At 46.9% G+C, this 12638-nt stretch overlaps 1 protein-coding gene across 3 annotated transcripts; it reads left to right on the plus strand.

Moving 5' to 3' along the window:
* The first annotated feature begins 6650 nt into the window (after positions 1 to 6650).
* On the plus strand, positions 6651 to 12006 carry foxh1 (forkhead box H1). Of its 3 annotated transcripts, none has more exons than XM_056584294.1 (4): positions 6651 to 7106; positions 8503 to 9156; positions 9735 to 9839; positions 10052 to 12006. In XM_056584294.1, the coding sequence occupies exons 2-4, from the start codon at positions 8638 to 8640 to the stop codon at positions 11126 to 11128; spliced, it is 1701 nt and encodes a 566-aa protein (XP_056440269.1). In that variant the 5' UTR covers positions 6651 to 7106; positions 8503 to 8637; the 3' UTR covers positions 11129 to 12006. The 3 variants fall into 3 exon arrangements, with proteins under 3 accessions (XP_056440269.1, XP_056440270.1, XP_056440271.1); XM_056584295.1 differs by having other exon boundaries at positions 8574 to 9156; XM_056584296.1 differs by lacking the exon at positions 8503 to 9156.
* Positions 12007 to 12638: the final 632 nt, after the last annotated feature.

The following is a 12638-nucleotide window of genomic DNA, read 5'->3' on the forward strand; positions in this document are numbered from 1 at the left end:
CGACGGGGGCGTCCCAGGAGGCCATGGCCGAGGAATAAAGCTACAGCGGAGGAACCGGCTCACACATTCCTAGGAGTCAGAAGGGAAAAAAAACCGTTTCCAGCCGCCGGAGAATGAAAAGGCACATTCACGAGGTGGGTTTAGCATTGCACAAGGCCTCATTCAACCACAAGGTGAGGGAGTCGGCGTTGGGAGTCGCCACGGAGGCTGTAATCCCAGGGTGAGTGTGTTTGTTGGGGGGGGGGGGGAGAGGCCCCCACTGTGAACGTCTTAACGGTCGGCCCCCGGCGGTCCACGGCTGGTTCACCACCACAGCGGCCTTGGCCTTTGGGTGCGTTCACCTGCGGAGGGAGAGAGAGAGAGAGCGAGAGCGACCGTGAGCGGGACAGCAAGAAGGGGGTGTGTGTTGACGAGGGTAGGTTACCATCTACCGTACACGCTCAGCACTCCTAATCCTGTTATCTTTAACCCCTGAGCTCCCTCCCCCGCCCACCCTCCTCGCTCCCATCCTATCCCGCCTCTATCCCGGAGGAAACCCGAGACCCGGGGACGTTTTTCATTAATGATTGACACACCCCGCCGTCCAAGACACGCTCTTCGCTGCACGGCGGCCATGTTCACCCCTTGAGTGTAGGCCGCTAGGGGCTGAGCGGCGCGGGGAGACGGCTACAAGGAGAGGCCTAAAGGCCCGGCACGCTAGCCTGCGATGATGGGTTTTATTTTTGGGGAAGGACCCCAAAAAAGCCCCGCCGCCGGCATGGGGGCTGTGCTGTACCGGTACGGGGTTACACGTCTCGCGGGCTCCGCACCTTCCATGCACCTCGTCCATTATTTAGTGGGGAGAGCGCAGGGAGGAAGGTCAACTGGAGGCACTCACACAGATAGGGGAGAGTGAACGCGGCGCTAGCACGCTCGCAGCGTGAACGTGTGTGTGTGTGTGTGTGTGTGTGTGTGTGTGTGTGTGTGTGTGTGTGTGTGTGTGTGTGTGGTGTGTGTGTTTGTGGTTGTGTGTGTGTGTGTGTGTGTGTGTGTGTGTGTGGCTTTTTACTACTAACACGTTTGCGGTGGAGGGGAGAGTTCTTCTCGAGATACAAAGTTAGCGTTTTAGGGGGGGGACGGGGACGTTTGTAGAAAATATTTTAGGGAGTTGAAGGAAGAGATAAAGCTACACAGGGATCAAGGTAACCACATCCCATTTTCTTTATTATAATTTAGAATCATCAGTCATGTATTTAATTAAAATAAGTAGACTAGACGAGCCAAAACTGGAGTCATTTTATCTTCTTGCTATTCATAAGTTTTTCCCTGCCCACAATGTAAGGATTTCCTCAAATTCAGGCTGTAGGTTCGTGCTCCCTGGGGACTTGTGAAATCGCAGGCAAGCCCAGGCCACACAAGCATTAACTCCTATGATTGTGAACACAGCTTACACAACATCACTCAGAGAGGCATCACATAACCAGCCTAATAATTATCTATGAGACATGAGCTTAATGCGATTGAAAGACAAAAGGTGCCATAGAAAACTGTACTGAGGAAAGAATTTTATAATTGAGTCAATATTAGTGGACAAGACTAACCGGTTTTCAGACAAAAGTATTTCAAATCCAATGGGACAGAACATCTAACTGACTTTAAAAGGCCTGCAAGTAATCAAAATATACATGAATGGGAGTTGCATGATACACCTAATAAGCAAATTTGATTTATCCGACCACAGGACAATGAGTCATGGAGACAGCATCGTGGGGAGGTGCTTATGTGTGTTCTCTTGTTTGCAATGAATCACCACCAGTCATGGGATTATCTTAAATGAAGCAGTTATCCGTCTCTCCCATTAAAGTCAATGTGACATAGCATAGTGCATGTAACTACTGACATCCAAGTTAAACAAGCAATTAGCACTGGAGAAATCCTGAGAGGAATTTGATTTGATGAGGCAAACGCTAGCTACCTGGCTGTATGATCATAGTGAGGGGAACTAAAAGCAGATCAATGTATTGGTCACTTATAAAGGAACTATAATAAACTATTAAACAACATTACTTAATTGTTATTTAATGGTCATTACTGCATTAACTAACAGTTAATTAGCAGTGAACTAATAGTCTAGTCATCAATTACTACTAATGGTGATCATGTTAACGAAGGTAATGGCGTTAATATAAGCGACGGAATTCTTTTATACATCATTCACTATGTTTAGATGTACGTGTCCTAGAAGCTTAACCCTCATTTTGACACGGACAGGTGAGATAGAGCTCCACACAAACCGTCGGGTTGTGCTAGTTTAGCACTGCGGATGCAATAGACTGCCTGGGAGAAATGTAAATAGGCTATCAATATCAGCCCTTTCCTACAATATGTTCACTGAATATACTAACCATGAAAAAGATGCCAGATTTTGAACTGATTTATACCCAGGATAGAGCTGTCAAAGACATCGACCCGAGTGTGAATAAAAACATTTTCATCACTTTTTCCCAAAACAGGAATACCTGTTGGCACCATACACAATGAGGCCACATTCCATGGTAGTCTATGGTCATAGAGGGGTGAGGTTGCTGCTAAACTGTACACATTGGACCTTTAAGGCGAGAAACAGCAAATGACAGAGCCACTGAACCACACCTTTAAGCTGTCAGGTTGTTCTACAGATGTCCACAGACTGTGGACCCATTAACAGACGGTTGCACATTCACCGGCCCGAATCTACATAAACCTAACGTACAAATGGGTATTTAAAAGATAACACACAGTAAGATACTACTTGAGTGTTCCCTGAGAGGATTCTGGATTTCTTGATTTATAAAACTGTTGCACATTTTAAGTTGGAAGGATTAGTTGAAAAACTGTTTCAGGGAAACCAAACGGCGAAAACACTGTTTCAGTCCACTGGGCCAGTGTGCCATTTGACATGACCTGCATGAGCCATGAGCCATTAAACAATGAGCAATTCCCTGCTGACTCGATGCGGCTCTGTGAATCGAGAATGATCCTGCTTGCCAAACTGAATCAGCACAACAAGCCAAATATGTAACAAGCTCCCTCTCCTCAATCTTTAATCTTAATCTTTATCTGAAATACCAGTGTGAGACAGAACCTCAGCAAAACATTTTGTTTGTTGTGAAGTGTGAGGTCAACAAGGAACTGCCAAAAAAAACTTAGTAATCAGAAAAATGACAAGTAAAGCCACAAAACAAGGCCAGAGCAACAGAGGAGGGAGATAGTGGAACTCTAGTAGAGAAATACATTTATAGAAGAGGGCATGCTTTATATATACACAAATATAGGGGGGGGGGGGGGGGGGGGGGGGGGGGAGAGGATGTGGAGGCAAGACTGCACCCAAGATAGAGTGTGAAGACGTGGGAGGAAGGATGGGGAGGTTACAGATTGACTGGCTTGTACTACCGCTCTACGTACTGTGTCAAGTACGCAGGAAGCCTGGGCCATGTCCTGTACAAGCACAAAGCCACAGAGAAAAATAAACCGGCTGATTCTTTAAGAGGATGACATGTCAGTTAAAATGTTGCTTTTGCTCTTGATCCAAAAGACTGAAACGCTGCAGTTGACCAAGTTCAAGGCCACGGGAATTTGAAAAAGTATTTGAAAATTGTCATTAGATATTAGGTAGAAAGTGAACAATGTAGTGGTTGCCGCCTACTCAGATGTTCTATTACTTCGTCTTGACCCGAGGATTAGATGTGCGAGTTTACGTGATAGGAAATATCTTGTTATAGTGACTTGCAATGACTCAAGGGAAACTCTGTACTAGTAGATAAACATTTATATTTATTTTTGATTTTGTACGTATTAACGTTAGAGCTTGTTGATAATATGCATTTATCTTTTACCAAAACGCTCATTGAAACACATCTGAGATGGTCATAATGGGACTGAGCTGTTTACCAACGGACTTTGGTCTATGTACAATAGACAATAGACATTCGGCTAATGATAATCGATTGGAAGAAACCATGTGTAGGGCGCAGAAGCCTATACACAAGGAGATTTACAGAGCTAAAGTCCACCAACCTTAACCATAGTTTACCCCCGGCCCATAGACAGCCTCCATACGATCAAGACGCGCTCTGATCACAGATCTGCCAAGAAAGCATGACCCGCTTTTTATCTGATCTTCTTTTGGTTTTGGCCTACATTGGATACAACTCCATTGTGTCCTGATCAACACGCACACGACATTTAACTATTTAGAACCGGTACAACACGGGTTAGCATAAAGCATGCACGCCGTCCACAACCCTGTACCCTGCATCCCTTCCAACAGGGTTAGTAATGAAAAGGTGAAACCCTGCGGGACACGACCCTCGTCCATCCTGATCCACACCCTAATAGTCTGGACCTGGTGTGGATGTCATCGTATCCCTCTCGTCCCCTTCACGGTTAAGTGTGGAGGGGTGACTCCGAGGCGAGGGACCAGCCCCAGTACCAGCAGCGACAGGTGGCCGGTGGTCTGACAGGTAGCCGCCACAACCACCTGGATCCATTCATCCACACCACGTCTCTCTGGAGGAGCCACACGCTCTCTGACAAGTGTTGGAACCCCACCAAACTAATAGTGACTTCGTAAAGAACTGCCCCAAACAAATGAACCGTCGAATTGAGACGCATTTCGTGCTTAAAATTGCGTTATTGTGTGGTGTGGCAGGGCTCCGGCTTAGCTTGGCTTCAGCGTTAGCCTCCCGTCGGAGGAGCGAATTGCGTTGCACTCCTTGGGTGAAACGGATAACAAACAATATAAAAGCCGTGGTCCTAAACTAAACTAAATACTATGTTCAAAGTGGAAACAGTACCCGTCGCGTATGGGAATGAACCAGGAAATGAAGATCACATTTCAACGTACCTGTTGAGTTCGTGTTGCCTGTCACCCTCCGTCGTAGGCTGGTTGTTCTCTGAAACTGATCAGGTGCTGCCGTCGCCGACCCTCAGTGGAAACGCTTCACCATAACAACCGCCGCCGCACGGCCACCGCTCTGCCGCTCCGCCGCTCCGCCGCGCCGCCCGCCCCCATGTACACTAGAGGGCGACATTGTGCAACGGATGAGTAATATAGGAACTTGTTTGGCCGTGATGATAAGTTGCAACCAAAAAAAATGCTATTCTGCAATCAGTTTGCAAAGTCAGGAAACTGTTTTTGACACTGCTAGAAAACAACATCCGTTTTTACATTCACACACGCATGCTCACAAACTTGCACAGACAGACAGACAGACAGACAGACAGACAGACAGACAGACAGACAGACAGACAGACAGACAGACAGACAGACAGACAGACAGACAGACAGACAGACAGACAGACAGACAGACAGACAGACACAAACATACACACACACACACACACACACACACACACACACACACACACACACACACACACACACACACACACACACACACACACACACACACACACACACACCCACCATGAATTCCCGGTTAGACAATGATTTGACTCCTTAATCTGTTGACCCCTCCGATGACCTGGCTAGTCATCGCAGCAGTGACACTTGACAGAGCCCTGATGGCCAGAGGAAAAGCCAAACCATCAGCGAGCATCTAATGCAGCCCATCTCTTCCTCCAGGGGAGGGACATAGAGTTATAACTCTATAGGGAGAGGAGACATAACACTGTACAAACCAGTGCTACCAGGAATGAAGCCCACACATATGGCATTTCCAGTGCATTGGATGGTGGAAACATTAAATAATCATTCATAAAAAGGAAGTCGCTGGAGACCTTTTCTCGTTTGAAGCATAAAAGCAGAAGAAACCACAGTAGCTATGGTGGTTATGTTCTTGTAGGTGATTTTGGAAGCTATAAGATAGTTAGTTGTGTCTGTGTGTGTGTGTGTGTGTGTGTGTGTGTGTGTGTGTGTGTGTGTGTGTGTGTGTGTGTGTGTGTGTGTGTGTCGATGTGTCGGTGTCTGTGTCGGTGGGTGGTTGGCTGGGTCTGTGTGTTTGAGAGAGGACAGAGAGAGAGAGAGAGCGAGAGTGAGAGATTGGACGAGTGAGTGAGTGATCTTCTTTTCACTTTCTCAGCGTGACTTTCCTCCAGTCCAAGTGACATCTTAAGACAGCTTAGGAAGGAAGGATTTGACCAGACACAATCAGTACACAAGTTCTGTGATGGCATCCTATTCATTTGGGCCACCATTCATGTCACTAATCCACCCCAAAATCTATTAACCAGCTCTATGGTAGAGAGGAAGGGATAGACTGTGTGGTGGTATTCAAATCCTTTGTTTTGCATGGGTCGTTGTCACTGTGTTTACAGGCTGCACAAATAGGGTCTAATCATGTGTTTGGACGAGTTGCACACATGGCTTTTGTATTTCTAAAGGCAGGCCTATACTGAGATATGTGGACGTTTCTGATAAGAGTTATTTGGAGATCATTGTCACAGTACCTTTGCCCTTGTTGAGGGGTTAAGCCTTGATGTGACAAGATACTTCCTGTTCATAAATATATATGAATGTCAAATGCATATAGGCTTCACAGAGGGGGCACTTGTTGGTCTGCCTGGTCAAATAATCTACAGAAACCCTTATCTTGAGCAATATAGCACAGATGCAAATTATATTTTGGAGCTTCACTGAAACCAGAAGCAGCGACTGGGGGTGTATTGGCCTTCTCTTTGCAGATAACATGGGAATGTGTATTAGGTTGGTTGTTAAAAGGGAATGGCCTAGGCTATATATTAAGGAAACAAATCCTGGATATATCTAATGGGCGTGTTCAGATTTTTACATGAGAATCATTGGCCTACCTTGGTTTATGCAACATCATAGGTCATCTTAAACACGTTTAATTGACCTTGCCGATTTGAACACTTTTTGCACACATCATTTAACACATTTCTACCAAAAGTATTTTTGATTGATGCTAAAATGTAAACCACAGAGGGCGAAACCATGACCTATATCTAAACTCACTACCGAAACTGCGAGTGGAGGAGGAGCGGGCCACTTCCAAGTTCGTTCAGACTTCCTCAAAGGTCGTCGTATAAACACACATACGTTTATTCAAACGCAGATTCGTTAGGAGTGAAACCCCATCTTAACCGCATTGGCCTCCCTGTTCATGGTAAGATCGAATTTGGTTTAAGGAAGAAATGTGGGCTACTTGATTAACTGCAAGTTTGTTCCTTAACAACAAACGAGCTAAAATAGAATCACAGATGCATTCACTTTTATTGACATGATACACACTTGTTTCAACTCAATGCCAAAGGCTTTTAGGGTTGTTTGCACTAGTTTAAACAGAAGCATGTTTATGTGGATTGCGTGAAGTCAAGTGCTTTGTTTAGGGGATGTGGATGGAGGCTAATTCCCAGATTGATCATTTAGCAAATGTATCTCCTTCGGTTGATCGGATGAATCAAGTCCCAACCAGGACATGTAGAAGCTTGTCGGTATACAAGCCATAGGCCTACACGTTATTTAATTGCCCCATGTGTTTCCCGAATATGCTAAACGGTACCTCTTGGGAAGAAACTTGTCTCTGGTTTGCCAATGGGAGTCATTCTAATCCAACTTGTTTTCACTATCTTGCTGGGAAGCAAGGGTTTGGACATTAGCACTACATTAACCTGAACAAAGAACGACGTGCATTCCCGAAACTTATTATTTCACTGTGAATGAAGTTCTGTATAGTGGCGTGGAGACCCCGGTGTGCGTAATGCACCCCCAGCTGATGTTCGCTGTCCTGGGCACTTAGGAGTACATCTCATATTTAAATAGGAATATTCACACTTTCCTAATGGCGCCACACAAGCTTGAGCTGTAATGCCCTGTCTACTTTAATACGGTGGTTCTTTTTTATTATGGGTTATAATAGAAGACCTATCTCCAGACATTTTTTAAGACACGCACAAATAAACGTTTCTTTAGGACGATAACTCAAAAGAGAGGCATGATTTTGAGTTAAATGCGTCCTTATTAGTGTAAAAGGGTATTGCATTCTTTGCTTCGGGGCCGATCAATACATGTTAAACCCACATCAATTTTGTATATTAGCATTCCTAATGTATATTGCTACCTCTGAAAAAGTGTTGATTACGTGTTTGACTAATGGTTTTTTTAAAAGCAATATAGCCTACTCCACCTGATTATTTTTTTTTAAATGGGTTAGGACAACAAATGCATACCACTCTACACAAATGTGTACAGTTTTGGTTGACATTTATTATAATTGTGTTGGTATGTGTAGGCCTAACTCTGCCATAAAAGTCAGAAGCAGTTGGATTTAACTTTTATTTTATTGACTCTTTTCAAATTCTCCCATATAAAATCCCCAATAGCAAACATGTAGGAGTGGTGCTGATTTTTTTATCATAAATCTTATTTACAGTGTACCCCCGGTCATTCACCCACCCCCACCCCCATCCCCCGTGGCGACCAGTCATTCTAAACGCTCCATTCTCTCCTCGATTACCCAGCGGGATTTACATGAAACTGTTAATTGTTTGCTCTTCAAATAGAGTCCGCTTGGAGCCAGTAGTCTGCCAGCCAGAAGTTAAGGACCGACTCTCTCTCGCCCTACCCCCCTCAGTTGTCCTGTCCGACCACCACCACCCCTCCCCTCCAACCCGTCCAACCACGGGCTGCTGATCAGCATGACAAAGCAGCAGTGGATGGAACAGAGGGGCTTAGCACCCACCGCGCAGCCCTACCTCCAGACACACCGAGACCCTCACCTTGACTCCCACAGTGTGAACGAGTACACGAGGAATTATAACCCTTCACACCGCAGTGTAGGACGCAGGTCTTCGTCACCCAAACACGGCTTTAGAGGATACTGTTCGTCCGATGCGTCTGGAAAAGATGCGCACCGGTTGGAGTCGTTAGGAGGAAACCCCGAGCAACGTAGGTCTACCGGTGCGACAGCCACTATGGATACAACTATACTACCTGAGAACTGTTTACTGTCTGGATCACCACCGTACCTGACGTCTCAAGCCAGGGTGGAGGTCACAGACGCGAGGCGTGAAGCGATGGATGTTGACGTGGAGAAAAACTCGGGGTGCAGTAGGAAGAAGAACTATCAGCGGTATCCGAAGCCTCCATACTCATACCTCGCTATGATCTCCATGGTGATTCAAAACTCCCCGGAGAAGAAATTGACGTTATCAGAGGTAAAGGTCAAACAATTTGCACATTGTTTGCGTAAACATTAATACCGGACAAGGTGGGCACGGTTACGCATTGGAGTTGCGCCCTCCGATCATGATTTTACGCATGCTGTATTTGAGGCTCCAAAAGCCACTCGCATCGTATTAAGTCTTAAGATATTTAAAATGTAATATTGTTTTCGTTATGGACTGTTGTTGTTTTTTGTTTGGTTTAACTATTACAGAGGAACGACGCATCACTTTTTTTTCACCTGTGGCGACACTGAACGGCAACTAGGTGACATTTCAATGACACCGATTAAGTTTGATAAGACCGTACCTTAGATAAACCAGGCACCGGTTTGTGTTCTGATAAGGAATGTAGATAATCTAAATTAAACCATTGTATAGGACATTTGGTTGTATTTAGTAGCTATTATATTGTATATGATAGGCAACACAGATTACAATGAAAAGGAGTGTTAACTGAAAAGAATAAGGGTTTATGTATGTGTTAGCCTATGTTTTCAAATACTTGAAGCATATTTTGTTGTTCTAAAAGTGACAGAGTAATCATTTATTTTCTCCTTTTTGTTGTTTAGATCCTGAAGGAGATCAGTACTCTCTTCCCGTTCTTCAAAGGAAACTACAAGGGATGGCGGGACTCAGTGAGACACAACCTCTCCTCATACGACTGCTTTGTGAAGGTTAGTGTCTTTTATATCGCACCCACTGTGGCTTTATATACTGTGGGTACACTGTAAGAGGGAAGGAGGTTAGGTGGGGGTTTGGGCGGAAGCATTCATCAAATAAGTGTGTGTTTGTTTACTTTGTGGCGGTGTTTGCTCGGTGCGAAGCTAAGCCGGATTGTATTTCACTTGAGTCTCACGTCACCCTCTCCTCCGTTCTCCGCGCGTAGGTGCTGAAGGACCCCGGGAAGCCCCAGGGAAAGGGCAACTTCTGGGCCGTGGAGCTGTGCCGCGTGCCCCTGGAGCTCCTCAAGAGGCAGAACACGGCCGTGTCGCGGCAGGACGAGACCATCTTCGCCAAGGACCTGGCCCCCTACATCCTCCACAGCCACACCCACAAGCCTTGGGACGAGCCCCCCCCTCCCCGGGACAACCACGTGACGTCCCTGCCCTCCTCCTCCTCCTCCTCCTCCTCCTCCTCCTCCTCCTCCGGCTCCTCCTACCCCTCTCCCCCGCGGGAGGACCTGTACCGCCCCAAGCTGGACTCCTCCTTCGCCATCGACTCCCTGCTGCACAGCCTGAGGCCCGCCAGCACGGGCGAGGCCGACGGCCGGGCCCACGGCGGAGACGGCTGGGGGGGGGAAGCCAAACAGCCGCAGCAGCCGCAGCCGCAGCAGCAACACCTCCACCTCCGGCCCTCCCCAAGGCCGCGCTACACCTCCTCCGTGCGCAGCGCCTCGGCCAGCTCGGCCAGCCCCGCCTCCTCCCTCTCCGAGGAGGACTGGCGCCCGCCGCCGGCCCGGGGCGGGCAGCGGGCGGCGGCGGCGGCAGCGGGGGTCGAGGGCGGCTCGGACGACTGCGACGACTGCCGGCCCCCGCAGCACAAGTCGGCGCGGCGGGAGGGGGCCCCGGCGCCCTGGGAGCTGCCCACCTCCTACGCCAAGTACGCCCCCCCCAACACGGTGGCCCCGCCCAGCATGCGCTTCAACGGGGGCCCGCTCATCCCTCTGCACGGGGGGATGCCGCTGTACAGCTACGGGGCCTCGCCCATGGGGCCCGGTCACTTCCTGGGACACACCTATTGGCCCATCCTGCCCAGCGGCCGCATCTCCATCCAGCCCCCCGCCATCCTCATGGACCTGGACAGCATGCTGCAGTCGGTGCCCCCAAACAAGAGCGTGTTTGACGTGCTGGTGCCGGCGAGCCAGGGCTCACACCCGCACCCGCACCCGCACACGCACCACTCGCCGCTGGGTCAGTACACGCTACAGAACGGACCTCCCCTCAACAGGTACCCGCAGTACTGACGGGCCCCCGTACTCGTAGTACGCAATGCCACTCAAAGAGACGTTTTATGGACACACGATGTGATGAGTGGGAAGAGACCTTGTGTGGAGTGTTGTCATCCGGAGAGGAGCGTGAATTACAAAAGACTTGTTCGTGTCAGTATTGGCCTGAAGAACAGCCGGGAGCCCGGCAAGACCCCGGGAGTTCTACCCATCCCACAGTTTGCACTGAGGATGATATTTGCACTATTGTTTTTAATCTGGGTATTTTCGTATGAGAGAATGCATCTGTTTGCAACCTACCTCGATGGGTGAATGTTTAATTTCTGATCTTTCACACAGAGAAATCATAAAGAGCAGTCGTTTTATTAAATTTGGCAGAAGGAAAAGATAACTATATAAGGGTTGTTCTTTTGGTTAAATTTTGCCTTGCATGTCCAAAAAATTAAGTCGCAATCATTGGAGACACTTTATATACAATTAAATGACAATATCTACCTCAGTCTCTCGATGGAAAGGACTATGTTAGTTTGGACGATATAAACTGCAAGTTTACAATTCATGTTTTATCCATTCATGTATTCATGTTTTCCCCCATGTTTGTTCTGATCTTTTTCTTTCAAATCCTCGCACACATATCAGGCAATGCCAAGACTTGTTGGTGGTACTGCTATTTTTCTATCCCTTTTTTTGTCTTTTTTTTTTTATACTTGACAATGAATGTTTGTACATTTATATTCCTAAAGTTTTACAGTTGTTCCACTCAGGGTTTAAAAAGTTAATTTGTGTGCCACAGCACACAAATTGTAATGTTAATGTTCCAAAATGATACATTATCATTTGGTGGAATACATTTAAAGTGTCTTAAAAGAGTCTTAAATATTCCATGAATAAAGACTTCAAATTATCTTCTGATGGTTGTACTTCCATTTCAATCAGAAAAATGGGTTAAACATAAACGAGTAAAATAAAGAGTTTTCATGGGGGGCCACACACACACACACACACAGGCGCGCAAAGCTGATTTACATCACCAGTTCCCCAGCCGTCAGCCCCCTGCCGTGTCCGCTGCAAAGACCCCTATCTCTTTATCAGCTGCCCCTTGCATGCCTGCACTCCTTCTCCCCCCCCCCCCAATCCCCCCTCATTCCTGATGGGTTGGGGGGGGACACCCTTTCACCAGAGCCGTCACCCCACCCTACCCCCCCCCCACATGCAATCAAGTCTCATGCATGCCTGCACATGGACCCCTGCTGAGCTCTATCTTTAAACCAGCCTTTAGTGTAAACTCAGGAATTTATATGAACTGGCTATAAGGTTTGCCGACCAATCAATATCATGATTAGAGATGACAGATAAAAAGGTTTTGAGCTTCAAACTGGGCTTTTGGCACACATAGCGATATTAGCTTGAAATGATGGATACAGGGTTATTAATAACTTTGTAAGACAGAGGGAATTAGACATCCTGTCCAAAATATTGGTGGAAGAAAGGTTCAAATCACTGGAAAAAAAACTATTTGCGCGGCCAG

This window comes from Gadus chalcogrammus, chromosome 23 (genome assembly GCF_026213295.1).
Source record: "Gadus chalcogrammus isolate NIFS_2021 chromosome 23, NIFS_Gcha_1.0, whole genome shotgun sequence".
In the NCBI taxonomy this organism is placed as follows: Eukaryota; Metazoa; Chordata; class Actinopteri; order Gadiformes; family Gadidae; genus Gadus; species Gadus chalcogrammus.

Excerpts from the sequence above, each read along its gene's own strand:
- foxh1 (XM_056584294.1), top strand. The coding sequence starts at position 8,638 with ATGACAAAGCAGCAGTGGATGGAACAGAGGGGCTTAGCACCCACCGCG. Across the intron at positions 9,157-9,734 it reads AGAAATTGACGTTATCAGAG|ATCCTGAAGGAGATCAGTAC; the intron begins GTAAAGGTCAAA and ends TTTGTTGTTTAG. Across the intron at positions 9,840-10,051 it reads CATACGACTGCTTTGTGAAG|GTGCTGAAGGACCCCGGGAA; the intron begins GTTAGTGTCTTT and ends CTCCGCGCGTAG.